Source organism: Myxine glutinosa, chromosome 11 (assembly GCF_964187855.1).
Source record: "Myxine glutinosa chromosome 11, kmMyxGlut1.1, whole genome shotgun sequence".
Lineage (NCBI taxonomy): Eukaryota > Metazoa > Chordata > Myxini > Myxiniformes > Myxinidae > Myxine > Myxine glutinosa.
Window position 1 is genome coordinate 105,153,012 of NC_136271.1, and position 15,740 is coordinate 105,168,751.

General features: G+C 52.6%; 1 protein-coding gene across 1 annotated transcript in view; it reads right to left on the minus strand.

Moving 5' to 3' along the window:
• Positions 1-397, minus strand: part of LOC137437046 (vitellogenin-like) — a 49,141-nt gene extending 48,744 nt beyond the window's left edge. The window contains exon 1 of the mRNA XM_078786951.1: positions 279-397. Within this exon, the coding sequence (XP_078643077.1) occupies positions 279-315 (37 nt within the window). The 5' untranslated portion in view covers positions 316-397. The remainder of the gene's footprint in view (positions 1-278) is intronic.
• Positions 398-15,740: the final 15,343 nt, after the last annotated feature.

The window sequence follows — 15,740 nt, forward strand, 5'->3', positions numbered from 1 at the left end:
TGATAACTACATTATTGGTTAAAGGAAAGGGAAGACTTAGTTGATGGAGGGGAATTACAGAGATCAGAAGAAGAGGAACGTTTAGGAAGAGTTCGAGTAGTAATAAGTGAATTGGAGGAGAGTTCAGCTCGTACACAATGTACCAATTCATCGTCAATGGAGAACAAGGAAAATCGACAAAGTGAAACTTTTTTTCAATATGATATCTGAATATTTACTGATAATCGTGTGAAACAGAAAACAAATTGTGGGTGCAGTTCATGAGGACTTGCCAGCAGCAGCGAGCGCCAGGACGACCAAGAGGAGTCGCATCATGTTGAATGTGAGTGGTCCTGTGGCAGAGGCAGGTCGAGATGTCCGGAGTCACCCAGTCTGCTTTTCCAGGGACTCTGCCTGGATCTCCTCCCTGCGCACCTTTTTATGCGCCGAGCGGAGTGCTGAGCGTGGCACATCCTCGTTGCGAGCATGTTGACCCCTCAGAGCATGCTCTCGAATGTGGCGAGTCAAGCAAACACTCACTCAGCAACTTTCGTGTCAAGAGGGTCCACTCGACCGCTGGCTGCGGGACACGTGTGGCACTTTGCCTGCGACATGCAGAGCCTTAAGGATAACATGTCAAAACAGTGGTTTGCCATTGATACGGTATTTATATTTATATATTATATACAGTCACGTGAAAAAGTAAGTACACCCCATGTAAAGTTTTGACTTTTTCAACATATTTCAACATACAGCTTTTTTTTTTTTTTTTTTTTCTTTTTTTGTATACTGAATCGAGGCTCGTGAAAGAGCTAAAAAAATTTGATGTTCATTTCAACAATATTGATAGATAAAGGTGATATAATATAACAAATATCATGAAACATTTACATTTTGTAGTCCATTGTATAATTTAAATAAACATAAATGCAAATTTCGCATGTGGAAAAAGTAAGTACACCCCTACATTTATCACTACTTAAAATGCCTAAAATTAGAATCAGGTGCACCAGCTCAGGTGCAAATGATTAGAACATCGTTAGAGAGGATCTTGGAGGAACCTGTCTTATTTAAACCTCAGACATTTAGTTTGGTTTGCTCTTTGTTGTTGAAGTGTGCGGCGTCACCAAGCCTAGATCAAAAGAGCTGCTCTGAGGCCTTCAGAAAGAAGGTTATAGATGCCTACGAAACTGGGAAGGGATTTAAAAAGATCTCCAAACAATTTGAAATCAATCATTCGACTGTCGGGAAGATCATCTATAAGTGGAGAAGATTCCAAACAACTGCCAACTTGTTCAGGCCAGGCCGCCCCAGCAAGTTCAGCCCGAGAGCAGACCGCAAGATGCTGAAAGAAGTCTCTAAGAACCCCAGAATGTCATCATGGGACCGACAGGTAGCTCTTGCAACTGTTGATGACAAAGTGCACGAGTCCACCATTAGAAAGAGGCTGCACAAATTTGATCTACATGGGAGGTGTGCCAGGAGGAACCCTTTGCTGTCCAGAAAGAACATCAGGGCAAGACTAAAGTTTGCCAATGAACACCTAGGCAAAGACCAGCACTTCTGGAACAATGTGCTCTGGACAGATGAGTCAAAGGTAGAGCTATTTGGCCACAGTTCCAGAAGACATGTTTGGTGAAAACCAAAGACAGCATTTGACCAGAAGAACCTGATACCAACTGTAAAGCATGGTGGTGGAAATATTATGGTTTGGGGCAGCTTTGCTGCATCAGGGCCTGGGCAGCTCACAATCATAGAATCCACTATGAATTCTTCATTGTACCAGAGGGTGCTTGAGGATAATGTGAGGCCTTCTGTCGGAAAGTTGAAGCTCAACCGAAGGAAGGTGGACCTTGCAACATGACAATGACTCTAAACATACCAGTAAATCCACCAAGGAATGGCTGAAAAGAAAGAAATGGAGGGTTCTGGAATGGCCAAGTCAAAGCCCGGATCTAAATCCCATCGAGATGTTGTGAAGGGATTTGAAACGAGCTGTGCATGCAAGAAACCCCTCAAACATCGCAATGCTGAAAGAATTCTGCATGGAGGAGTGGGCAAAAATTTCTCCCAGTCGATGTCAGAGAGTGGTAGACAGTTATAAGAAACGCCTACTTGAGGTTGTTTTTGCCAAAGGGGGCAATACCACCTATTAGAGCCAAGGGTGTACTTACTTTTTCCACATGCGAAATTTGCATTTATGTTTATTTAAATTATACAATGGACTACAAAATGTAAATGTTTCATGATATTTGGTATATTATATCACCTTTATCTTTCAATATTGTTGAAATACCAGTAAATCACCCTCTCTTTTGCTCAAGGTCAACTGCCATCTGCTTGGAAATCAGCCAACATCACCGCTTTGCACAAAAAAGGTGCAAAAACAGATCCTAGCAACTACAGACCAATCAGCCTTTCCCCAATTATCAGCAAAGTCATGGAATCCATCATTGCTTCGGATATGAAATCTTAACAGATCCTAGCAACTACAGACCAATCAGCCTTCCCCCAATTATCAGCAAAGTCATGGAATCCATCATTGCTTCGGATATGAAATCTTTCCTCTTCTCCAATGGCTTGATCTCTGATCATCAATTTGGTTTCAGACCAGGTCACTCTACTCTGGACATGCTGCTTCTGCTGTCTCAACAATGGATGGAGGTCCTCAATGCCAAACAGGAAATTAGAGCTGTCTCCCTCGACATATCACGTGCCTTCAACACGGTCTGGCACCCCGCTCTGCTCACCAAACTCTCCTCCTTTGGTATCCATGGAAATCTCCACGCATGGCTGGCGGACTTCCTCTCTAGTCGTCGTCAACGTGTGGCCCTGAATGGGTTTCTCACATCTCCTCTTCCTGTTCAGGCTGGAGTTCCCCAAGGCAGTGTTCTGGGCCCCGTGCTTTTTCTGGTCTTCATCAATGATCTCTCTGACTCTCTCGAAAATCCTCTCTATCTCTTTGCTGATGACTCCACTCTCTGCCGCTCCATTCCTCTTCCCTCAGATCAGCAGTCTGCTGGCTCCTCACTCTCTGAAGACCTGGACAAAATCACAGACTGGTCAAACAAGTGGAACATGTCTTTCAATCCTGACAAATCTCACACTCTTACTATGTCTCTCCGAAAAGATCGACTGGACAACCCTCCCATCTACTTTCTCAACAATCCTCTCCAAGAAGTTCTGTCGCTCAAGATTTTGGGTCTCACTATCTGCCATGATCTTTCTTGGGAAAACCACATTTCCAAGCTGGCCTCCAAAGCCAGTCGCCGACTGGGCATCCTCCGTCGTGCGAAGTCCTTCCTCGGCACACCTGAGCTCCTCACCACATACAAGGCTTTCATCCGCAGCTCAATGGAATACTGTTCTCCCCTATGGGCCGGTGCTCCTGCCTCACACCTAGCTCGGCTTCACGCTGTTGAAACCAAAGCTTTCAGAATTATTGGAATCTCCCGCGATGAAGCTATCTCTGAGGGCCTTTCACTCACTCACCGCAGGCAGGTAGGTGGTCTTTCTGTCTTCTACCGACTCCTCTCCGGCCTTGCACCCCCAGCTCTCTCTGTGCTCTGTCCCCCAAATATTCCTACAGGTCGCACAATATCTGCCAGCAACCCTCTGATGGTTAAACTGCCGAAATCTCGGCTCTCTGCTCACCTTCACTCTTTCATTCCTCTTTTCTCCCGCCTCTGGAACAAACTCCCTCACTCCCTTCAATCCCACTCCTCCCTCCAGGTCTTACAAACAGCTGTTCACCACCATCTCTTATCTTCCCCCATCCAAAACCTTGATCTTTTCTACCCCCGCTAATTCACCCCAGATCCACCTTGTTTGAAATTCCAACTTCTTTCCTGGAATTCCTGGCAGTGTCCATATGTTTTATACCTCTCCCACCGCCCCCTTCCCATGCCCCCCCCCCCCAAAGCCCTCGCCCTCTCTCAGATCTCTCCATGTCTCTCGGTCCCTGCTCTCAAATGTTGTGTTTGTGTCCTTCCCCCTCTCTCCCCATCTTGTCTACCGCTCCCGATGTTATATGTTTTATGTGTCGGTTTGTCTTTCTGTGTGATTAATGTTCGCTCTTTCACGAGCCTCGATCTTGTATACAAAAATGAAGATCAAATAGCTGTATGTTGAAATATGTTGAAAAAGTCAAAACTTTACATGGGGTGTACTTACTTTTTCACGTGACTGTATATATACACTGTACATATATATACACTGTATATGTATATTTATATATACATATACATACACTGTATATAGTGCATTCAGAAAATATTCAGACCCCTTCACTTTTTTCACCTTTTGTTATGTTGCAGCCTTGTGCTGAAATCGTTTAAATTCTTTTTTTCGCTCATCAATCTGCACTCAATATCCCATAATGACCAAGAAAAAACACCATTTTAGAAAGTTTTGCAAATTTATTAATAATAAAAAAACTGAAATATCACATTGACATAAGTATTCATACCCTTTGCTATGACACTTGAAATTTAGCTCAGGTGCCTCCCATTTCTCTTGATCATCTTTGAGATGTTTTTCCTCCTTGATTGGAGTCCACTTGTGGTAACTTCAATTGATTGGACATGATTTGGAAAGGCACACACCTGTCTATATAAGGTCTCACAGCTGACAATGCATATCAGTCCCCTCTTGACCTCACGATAGTCTCTGCCTCGCTTGCAGCAAGGTGTGAATGGCGCGTTCTTTCAGACAGTCTGGGTAGTGACCACCTTTAGGTGGTCACCCACCTTAAATTGGGGAGATCTGGAGGGGTTGGATAGGCCTCCCTCTTGGACTATTTCCAGGGCTAATTGGGGAAAGTTTTCCAGATGTTGCTCCGAGGTGGTCAAGCCTGAATTATTTAACGAGAATTCTGATATCTTCAGTAATAGTTCAGTCAAAGGAGTTTATCGCAGTGCTCTCGAGTCTATCCCCACTTGTAAAGGTCAGATCGGTCAGAGAATTAAAGTTCCCTGGTGGAATGAGGATTGCGCGAGGGCCATTAAGGCCAGAAAGTCTTCCTTTAAAAAAGTTAGGAAATCCTTGCTGCTTCAAGATGCTATCGAGTTCAAGAGAAGAAGAGCTCAAGCTCAGCGGGTAATTAAACGTGCCAAGTCAGAGTCTTGGCGAGCATTTTGTGCGTCTATTAATCCGGACACCTCCATTAGTTCTGTTTGGTGTAGGGCTAGAAGTATGTATGGTAGGAATGGTGGAGGGTGGTCGATAGCTTGGCTGGTCAGCAATAATGCCCCTGTTTACTCGAGCCAGGAGAAGGCCTCTGCTTTAGCGTCCTTCTTTTCAGATCAGTCAGGGGTTGATCCTGTCGACTCGGAGTCAGGTGAGGTCAAGCGTCAGTTTGTCTCCCAGCATAAAGACATTCTCTGGGATGTGAGCCCGGACAACTCCCCGCTTAACATGGATTTCTCTCTGGGTGAATTAAAGCATGTCATTTCCAAGTCCAAGAATAGTGCTCCTGGCCCTGATTCGCTCACTCACTCTATGTTCAAGCACATGGATGATAGTGTCTTGGAAGTGTTTCAGGTGTTGATCAATAAGGTCTGGGCATCAGGAAGGCTCCCTTGTGCGTGGAAGCATTCCATAATCATTCCTGTTCTAAAGCCTGGTAAGGATCCTACAGATCCATCCTCTTACCGCCCTATAGCTCTTATTTCTGTTGTTAGCAAACTTATGGAGAAGATGGTTAATGAACGTCTGATATTTTATTTAGAAAAGAATAATCTGCTTAATAGATATCAGAGTGGATTCAGGAGGGGTCGGTCCTCTTCAGATCAAATAGTCTCTCTGGCGAATGACATTAGGAAGGCGTTCATCGTCCGCGAGTCGGTGCTGGGGGTTTTCCTTGATATTCAGAAGGCCTATGATTCTGTCTGGAGGGACGGTCTTCTGTTTAAGATTCACCAGTTAGGCATCAGGGGCAGACTTTTCTGGTGGGTCCGTGATTTCCTGTCTGGCAGATCTTTTCAAGTGCGTGTGGTGCTGCGCTGTCCTCCGTGCTTCTCACTAAAAAGGGTATTCCTCAGGGTAGTTGTATTAGTCCCACCCTTTTCAACATAATGATAAATGATGTTGCCTCTCTTCCAGGGGTGCGGGGCAATTTGTCTTTGTTTGCCGATGATATAGCTATCTGGGTTCGGGGCAGGAACGGTGCGTTCATCTCCAAGCGCCTTCAGGCTGATGTCAGTATTGAGCAGTGGGCTGCAAAATGGGGTTTTGCCATCTCTGGGCCAAAGTCTAAGCTCGGAATCTTTACCCTCAAGAGAAAGGTTGAGGACGTCAGATTAACAGTCAATGGCACGGCTCTAAAAGTTTCTCCGGTGGTCCCCTTTTTGGGGGTGATCTTTGATAAGGGCTTAACCTGGAAGGCCCATTGTGCCAAACTTGTAGCTAAGTGCTCGAAGGGTCTCAACCTTCTCCGTTGTATCTCGGGTACTTCTTGGGGTGCCCACCAGGATAGCCTCCTTATCTTGTACAGAGCTCTAATACGTTCGCACTTTGATTACGGGTGTCAAGCCTTTTGGGACATGTCCCTGTCCATCCGGAGGAGGTTGGAAGGAGTTCAGTCCAAAGCTCTCCGCATATGTCTTGGTGCCTTTAAAAGCTCTCCAGTGAGCGCTCTCCTGGTTGAAGCAGGTGAGTTGCCTTTGTCACTTCGATGGGAAGTGTCTATTCTCAAATACTGGCCCAAATGTATTTCCTTCAGGGTAAATCATCCTGGCAGTTCTCTGTTCCTGGATTGCTGGGAGTATCATGCTCTCGGTAATCTCCGTCGGCTTCCCCCTTTTGGTCTCAAGTGTGTTAGGGCGGTTAAAGGGTTGGGTTGGACCTCCCCCCGGTTACCTCAGCCAATAAAGTGTCCCTATGGCCGCCTTGGACCCTCGTGGTTCCAAGAATTCACTTGGATTTACAGAGTATGACAGACAGGGACAATCCCGTCGCGACAAGTAACATGACTGTGGAATTCATTCACAAGTTCTGGAGTCAATCTCTCCATGCTTATACAGATGGCTCCAAAGATCCGGGTCTTGGCCGTACTGCGGCTGCCTTCTGCATCCCTGATGTGAAGGTGACCAAGGCTTTCAGGCTTTCAGACCACCTGTCGGTATTTTCGGCAGAACTTTATGCAATATTATTGTTTTGGCTCTTGAATGGATTATAGACTTTAATCCCCTCAGCGCGGTCATATTTTCCGACTCTCTTTCGGCACTGATAGCGCTTAGGTCGTTCCAGCCTGGCAGTAGGAACGAATTGGTTCTTGAGGTAATTCATCTCGTAAGTGTGGCCCATTGGAGGGGCACGGTCGTCGATCTATGCTGGGTCCCGGCCCATGTGGGCATTGCAGGCAACGAAGTGTGTGATCAGGCGGCCAAACGCGCCCTCAATCTGGATGTCGAAACCCCGGTTCCGCTAGGCCAGGCAGACCTCTCTAATTTAATTAAACAGAAAATTAATGTTATATGGCAAAGTCAGTGGGACCCCTCCCCTAAGGGGAGGTGGTGTCACAAGGTGCATCCATCGATCGTGTCCTTGGGGTCGTCTCCCCGGCTCCCTCGCAGGGAGCAGTCTATCTTATCTCGACTTAGAATTGGACATTGTTTTCTCAATTTTTATCTTCACAGGATCGGGTGCCATCCCTCGGGGTGGTGCGATCGGTGTAAGGTTCCCGAAGATCTGGACCATGTTTTTTCCTTTTGTCCGCGTTATAGTAATGCTCGATCTCGTCTTCAGCTTTCTGTCCGCGGAATGGGGATCACGTGGCCAGGTCTGCCGGAAGCCTTTTTTCTGGCTGGATCTGAAACATCCTGGGTTTTGTAGATCCGTTTTAAAGTTCATCAAAGAGACGGGGTTAGCAGTGTGAGTCTCTAGTTTTTCTAGTGTAAACCTCCTGGTTTTGTTTTGTTTGGATGTTCGGGTGCGTGGCGTATATAGAGCCTCGCGGCTCTGAAAGCGCCATTAAACCTTAAAAAAGAAGAAGAAGAATGCATATCAGAGCAAAAACCAAGCCATGACGTCCAAGGAATGCCTGCAAAGCTCAGAGACAGGATTGTGTCGAGGCACAGATCTGGGGAATCCTACAAAAAAATTTGTGCTGCATTGAAGGTTCCCAAGAGCACAGTGTCCTCCATAATTCTTAAATGGAAGAAATTTGGAACAACGAGGACTCTTCCTGGAGCTGGCCGCGAGATGTTATGTTATTAAACGAGATTTCCTGGTGATTCACCTCAGTAATCTTCCAATTACAATGTGTCCTTGCATCGTCTGACGCATTATTTACTCGACCATATGGGGCTCGCGGGTTGGCTTCGAGGTAAGCTTTCTAGCCTGGGTTCGAATCCCATCCTAGCTATAAACTGCCATCCTGGTGTTTCACAGGCATGTGATCCATCCATGCGTGTTCCGTCCCTCGGATTCACGTTAATCCGGGTGTCCCGTCCGCCGGCATTAGTTGTGGTGTTCTTCGTGAAGAGTAGGCGAGGTATCTCCGGCACCCTGACCAAATTCTAAATTCCTCCCCTCACCTGCAGAGCGACTGCATCAGAGGCACATCCGCACCCTCAGCCGATGATCCGACCCCGCAGCCTTGTGCTGCATACGAATAAAGAAAACGAGGCACAATTTGAAATATTGATCTCCAAAGTATATTTTCCAATTATTTTCCCCTTTTTTAAGCCGAAGGGAAACCTTTTACAAAATTCTCAGGAATCAGTAACGATTGCGTCCATTACGTAAAGTAAACAACGACATGACAATGAACGTGGCGCAGGTTCGAGCCGCCCCGACCGATGATCGCCTCGGCATGGCTTAGATTTTATTTGTTTCCTTCCTTTAAAAAGTAAAACTACATGTATCGATGAACGAAGGCAGCCCCGACTTTTGGAGGTACAGAATGTTGGTTCGAGCTGTGAATTTCAAACTCAACGAGAAACTTTTCATTCAAACTCGGAAAACATTACAGAGAAACAATCTGCTCCTGAAAATTCTTCTTCTTCAAATTCGAAAAGCATTACAGAGAACCTCTGCCATGATAATTCTTCTTCTTCAAATTCGAAAAGCATTACAGAGAACCTCTGCCATGATAATTCTTCTTCTTCAAATTCGAAAAGCATTACAGAGAACCTTTGCCATGATAATTCTTCTTCTTCAAATTCGAAAAGCATTACAGAGAACCTCTGCCATGATAATTCTTCTTCTTCCAAAGAAACAGTGTGAACAAAGCATTTGCCCTTATTCTTCTTCTTCTTTAAAGCATGATGGGGAAACTCAGCTCATGAGATTGCCAAACCATCAACATCAAAAAAACAACAAATTATATTACTCCCTGTGTTTTTGGTAACATACACCGCCCATATCTTCTTCAAACTCACAAGAAACATCTGCTTCTGATCATTCTTCTTCATCAAACTCTCCACCAAGTACCTGCGTTGGGGTCCATGGTGTTGTGCATCGCGCGGTGCCTCACCTGATAAAAAATCTTTTATTTCCCCCTTTTTGTGCGATTTGCTTTCATTACTTTAATATAGAATAATACTCGTATACCTATAACAAAATATGCATGGAAAAAATCCAACGTTTGGCTTCTAAGCCACTTGGCTTCTATGGTGATACGGTGGCTCGCTCGCTCTGTGGGGACATCCCAGGAATTGGAAGGCAAAATAAATGAGAGATTTAAAGCAAAGGGACAAGCACGATGTCCGAGACATTTGCACACTTTCTCTCAGCCGTCTAGCCTAGGTTTGAATCCCGAATCAGCTATAAACTGTCATCCTGATGTTTCACAGGCAGGATGATTCATCAATGTGTGTGACATCCCTGAGGGACATGAAACTGCGCATCACATAGGCCAGATTTTCAACCTCCGTCACCTTCCCCTTTATCCCCTCCTCACTCTTACCTCCCCTGTACTCATCCTCACCCCTTGCTCTCCCATCCCCCCCTCTCCTGATCCTCCCCCCTCTATCTTTCCCTCGCTCGCACCACCCATCCCTCCCGGGAGTGTACAGTGTAGCACGTTGTGGAGAGGCTTCACTCTCCCCACCCCTCCTTTTGTCCTCCCTTCTCTCTCCCTCTCTATCCCCCACCCCTCTCTCCCCATTTCCCTCTCTCTCACCCCTCCCCACCCTCCCTCTCTCTCTCTGCCTGGATCTCCTCCCTCTTTCCCTCACTTCCACTCCCGCCTTGCAACACCCCTTCCTCCCAAAATGTACAATATCGTGACATGTGGTGAGGCTTCACTCTCTCCCCCATCTTTTTTCTCCCCCATCTTTTTTCACTCCCATCTTCACCCCCCCCCCTCTCCCATCTCCTCCCTTCCCCTCTCTCTGTCCCACACTCCTCAATCTCCCTCACCCCTCTCTCTTTCCCTCGCTCGCACGACCCCTCCCTCCCGGAGTGTACAGTATAGTGACATGTGTTGAGCTTCGCTTCGCTGTCCCTCCCCCCCTCCTTTCTCCTATGCCCCTCCTTTCTCTCTCCACTCTCTCACCCCCTTCAATGTCTCCCCATCCCCACTCTCCCCCATCCCATTCTCCTCCCTCTCCCCTTCCATTCTCTCTCTCCCCTCTCTCCCCCTTCTCTCCTCTCTCTCTCTCACCTCTCTCTCCCCTCCGCACTCTCCCCCATCCAATTCTCCTCCCTCTCCCCATCCAATTCTCCTCCCTCTCCCCTTCCATTCTCTCTCTCCCCTCTCTCGCCCTTCTCTCCTCTCTCTCCCATCCCCTCTCTCCTCCATCCATTTCGCCTCCCTTCTCCCTCACTCTCCCCTTCTCTCTCTCTCTCCCATCCCCCTTCTCCTACCTTCCCCTACCCTTCCCTCTTCTCTTCTCAATGCCCCTCCCCCATTCTCCTCCCCTTCTCTATGCCCCTCCCCTCCCCCTACCTTCCCTCCTCTCCTTCCCCCCATCCCCCCTCCCCCATTCCTTCCCCTACCCCTACCTTCCCCTCTCTCCTTCCTTCCCCTCCCCTACCTTCCCCTCTCTCCTTCCTTCCCCTCCCCTACCTTCCCCTCCCCTACCTTCCCCCCCCCTACCTTCCCCTCTCTCCTTCCCCTCCCCTCCTCCCTCTCCCCCCTTCTCACTCCTTATGGATAACACAGTTTGCAGGTAAGGTCGATAACAAAGGGTACAGTGATCATATTCAGGAAAGTGCAGATAATTCAATAGATTGGGCAAAAGATTATTAACCTGAACAAGTGTAAGGTGCTGGGGATGTGTAAGAATAATGAAAGTAGAGATCACATGATGCAAGGGGCAGGTTTGGAGAGTGTCACATAGGATAAGGATCTGGGGTGGTGATAGATACGTGGGTGGGGTATGCAGACAGAGTCGTGCCAGGTAACTATCACAGTGTGGCGGACACGAAAGCTCACTGGCGTGAGGGCATCATTCCACGCACCAAGTGGGCGGCGGCCACGCCCGAGGGGTAGGCGTGGCCGCGGGATATACACCGGGCGCGCAGCCCAGAGCGCGCCAGTGCTACAGTGAACTCTTTTAATAAAGACACTTAAACTTACCGCGTTGTCCGCTTCCTTCTTATTGTACAAGTAAGCGCGCGTAGCACCGCGCTTCATTTGGTGACCCTCCGACGTTGGATCAGCCGTCGCTGACCGACCGAATACGCCATCGCAATGGCAAACAACGCGGTTACGATCAAACTCCCCGAGTTCTGGGAGACGCAAGCTGAAGTATGGTTCCTGCAGACGGAAGCCCAGTTCCGACTTCGAGGCATTACGGTGGACGAAACCAGGTACTGCCACGTGGTCGCCTCCCTCGGGCCCGGCACGGCCGGCCGCGTCGTGTCGGTCCTGAGGAACCCACCGGCCGACGGTAGGTACGAGGCGATCAAGCGTCTCCTCCTCGCCACGTTCGGCCTCACCGTGGACGCACGGGCCGACCGCCTCCTGGACCTCCCCGAGCTCAGTGACACGCGACCGTCGGTCCGCATGGACCATATGCTGTCGTTGTTGGGCGAAGAAACCCCGGACGCTCTATTCCGGGCGTTGTTTCGACGCCAGCTGCCGGCACGAGTCTGCCTCGCGTTGGCCGGTTCTGCGACGACGGAACCCAGGGCTCTCGCTGCCGAGGCCGACAGGTTCTTCGCGGCTTTGGACATGCAGGCGAGTTTTGGCGCGGCTATCGGGGCTGATGCTGATCCTGATGCTGATGCACCACACCACGTGGATCTCGAGGCTGATGCGCATTTCGTGTCCGCCGCCACGCCCCGCCCACCGCCGCGGAGAAAACCGCGGCCTCCGCCGCCTTCGCCGCAAACCTGGTGTTTTTTCCACGCCCAGTTCAGCCACAAGGCTCGGCAATGTCGCCCGCCGTGCTCATTCGGCAGGTCGGGAAACGCCCGGGCCGGCCCTCGGTAGTGGCACTGAGCGCCGGCCGTGCAAACAGCCTACTGTTCATCACGGACACCTTATCCGGGCGCCGTTACCTGTGCGACACGGGAGCGCAGGCGAGTGTTGTTCCCGCCGGTACGTCCGACAAGCAGTTCGCGGGCCGGGGCCCCGCGCTGCTTGCCGCCAACGGTACGTCCATTCGCACGTACGGAAAACGCTGCCTTTCTCTGCGGTTCGGAGGGCAGGTTTTCCGGTGGCCGTTCGTCACTGCCGACGTGCCTATGGCACTGCTCGGCGCGGACTTCCTCTGTGCCAATGGCCTGTTGGTCGACGTAAAGCACAGAAGGCTTGTCCTGGCTGAGACGTTCAGCTCGCTCGCATGCGCGCTGCCCGCCTCGTTGAGCAGCTCCCGGAGCGGCTCATCGAGCGGCTCGCCGAGCGGCTTGTTGATCGGTTCGGTTCCGGCCAGGTTCATCTGTATGCTTCCGGCAGCGAACGAATTCACCCACCTCCTCGCGGGTTTCCCGGCCCTCACGCGGCCCACCTTCTCGGCGGGGGCCGTCAAGCACGGGGTGGAACACCACATCCCCACCGCCGGGCCACCGGTCTAAGCCCGGGCACGCCGCCTCGAGCCGACGAAGCTCGCGGTGGCTAAAGCGGAGTTCGCTACGCTGGAGCGGCTCGGCATCGTGCGGCGCTCCAAGAGTGCTTGGGCGTCGCCGCTTCACATCGTGCCAAAGCCCGGTGGGGGATGGCGACCGTGCGGGGACTACCGGCGCCTCAACGACGCCACCACCCCCGACCGCTACCCCGTCCCACACATCCAGGACTTCTCCACCCGGTTGGCGAGCATGTCCTTCTTTTCGAAGGTGGACCTCAAACGCGGCTACCATCAGGTCCCCGTCAGGCCGGAGGACATCCCGAAGACGGCGGTCATCACGCCGTTCGGGCTTTTCGAATTTCTTCGGATGCCCTTCGGTTTGAAGAATGTGGCTCAGGCGTTCCAGCGGCTAATGGACAGCGTCTTGCGCGACTTGGATTTCGTCTACGTCTACCTGGACGACATCCTCGTCGCCAGCGCGTCCCGCGAAGAGCACCTTCACCATCTCCGCACGCTGCTCTTCGAACGTCTGGGCCAGCATGGCCTCATCGTGAACCCCACCAAGTGCCGGTTCGGCGTCGCCGACATCGACATTTTGGGGCACCGCGTCACCAGGCACGGGGCCGTCCCCCTACCGGCCAAGGTGGAGGCGGTGAAGAGGTTTCCGCGCCCCCGCACGATCAAGGGGCTCCAGGAGTTCTTGGGCATGGTGAACTTTTACCATCGGTTCCTGCCCCGCATCGCCCAGCTCCTGCGCCCCTTGCACGAGGCCCTCCGGGGGAAGCCGGGCAAAGGTGACGTTACCTGGACCGAGCAGATGGACGCGGCGTTCGTCGGCGCGAAGCTCGCCTTGGCCAACGCCACCATGCTCGCGCACCCGGCGCCCGATGCACCGATTGCCCTCACCACCGACGCCTCGGACTACGCGGTGGGCGCGGTGCACGAGCAATGGGTGCGTGGTGCTTGGCAACCGCTGGCATTCTTCAGCCGGCAGCTTCGCCCGCCCGAACGCCGCTATAGTACCTTTGACCGCGAGTTGCTCGGGCTTCACCTGGCGGTCAGGCACTTCCGCCATCTGCTCGAGGGCCGTGCGTTCACGGCCTTCGTCGACCACAAGCCACTGGTCTTCGCGATGGGCAAGGTCGCCGAGCCGTGGTCGGCCCGGGAGCAGCGTCACCTCTCGGCCGTGTCCGAACATACAACGGACATCCGGCACGTCGCGGGGAAGGACAACCCGGTGGCGGATTGCCTTTCCCGGTCCGTCGCCCACGCAGTCCACCTTGGCATCGACTATGCCCGGATGGCGGCGGACCAGGCCGCCGACCCCGGCGTCCAGGCCTTGCGGACCGCCGTCACGGGCCTCCGTGTCACCGAGGTGCCGTTCGACGGCGCGGCCCTCTTGTGCGACGTCTCCCTCGGGCGGCCTCGCCCCATCGTGCCCGCGGGCTGGCAGCGCCAGGTTTTTGACGCCATCCACGGCCTGTCCCACCCGGGCACGAAGGCCTCCCAGAGGTTGGTCGCCGACAAGTTTGTCTGGCATGGCCTCCGGAAGGCCGTCCGCGGCTGGACCAGGATGTGCCTCGCGTGCCAGCGCGCGAAGGTGCACCGGCACACCCAGGCCCCATTGGCCCCGTGCACGGTGCCGGAACGAAGGTTCGACCACGTACACGTGGACCTGGTGGGACCTCTGGCCCCCTCGCGGGGTTTCACCCATGTCCTGACCATGGTGGACCGCACCACCCGGTGGCCTGAGGCCGTGCCTTTGGCGGCGGACGTCGCACAGGCGTTCATCGCCACCTGGGTCGCCCGGTTCGGTGCCCCCTCGGACATCTCGTCCGACCGCGGCCCCCAGTTCACCTCGGAGCTCTGGGGGGCGGTCGCGCGGGGGCTCGGGGTCCAGCTGCACCGAACCACAGCCTACAACCCCCAGGCCAACGGCCTGTGCGAGCGGTTCCACCGCTCGTTGAAGGCCACGCTTCGGGCCACCCTCCGCGACGGCGGCTGGGTCGACAGGCTCCCCTGGGTCCTGCTGGGCCTCCGGACGGTGCCCAAGGACGACCTGCGCGCATCCGTGGCGGAGTTGGTTTTCGGACAACCGCTGCGGGTGCCGGGCGAGTTCCTCCCCGACCCCACGGCGCCATGGTCCGCGGCGCAGGAGCGCTCCGCGCTGCAGGAGATAGCCCGGAGGTTCGCCCCGGTGCCGACGGCGCACCACGGGCACCCGCCTACGCACGTCGCCCCGGAGCTTCGCACCGCGGGGTACGTCTTCGTCCGGCACGACGCCCACCGGACACCACTGCGGCCCCCGTACGACGGGCCTTTCCGCGTGCTGGAGACCGGGGCGAAGCACTTCACCTTGGACATTGGCGGTACTCCCGACCGCGTCTCGGTGGATCGCCTCAAGCCGGCCCACCTCGACGTGGACCACCCACCGCCGCCCAGTACCGCCCGGCACGCCGCCCCCCGGCCCTGCACCCATCCCGGGTGCAGCCGGAGGCATCCCAGCTGGCATCCCTGCACCCCGGATGCCGCCGGTCGCCAGAGGGCGCTTCGGCCGGGTCATCCGTTTGCCCCGCAAACTGGCCCTCCAGGTGCGCGGGAATTCTGGGAGGGCGCGTGTGGCGGACACGAAAGCTCCCTGGCGTGAGGGCATCATTCCACGCACCAAGTGGGCGGCGCCATGCCCGAGGGGTAGGTGTGGCCGCGGGATATACACCGGACGCGCAGCCCGGAGCGCGCCAGTGCTACAGTGAACTCTTTTAATAAAGACACTTAAACTTACCGCGTTGTCCGCTTCCTTCT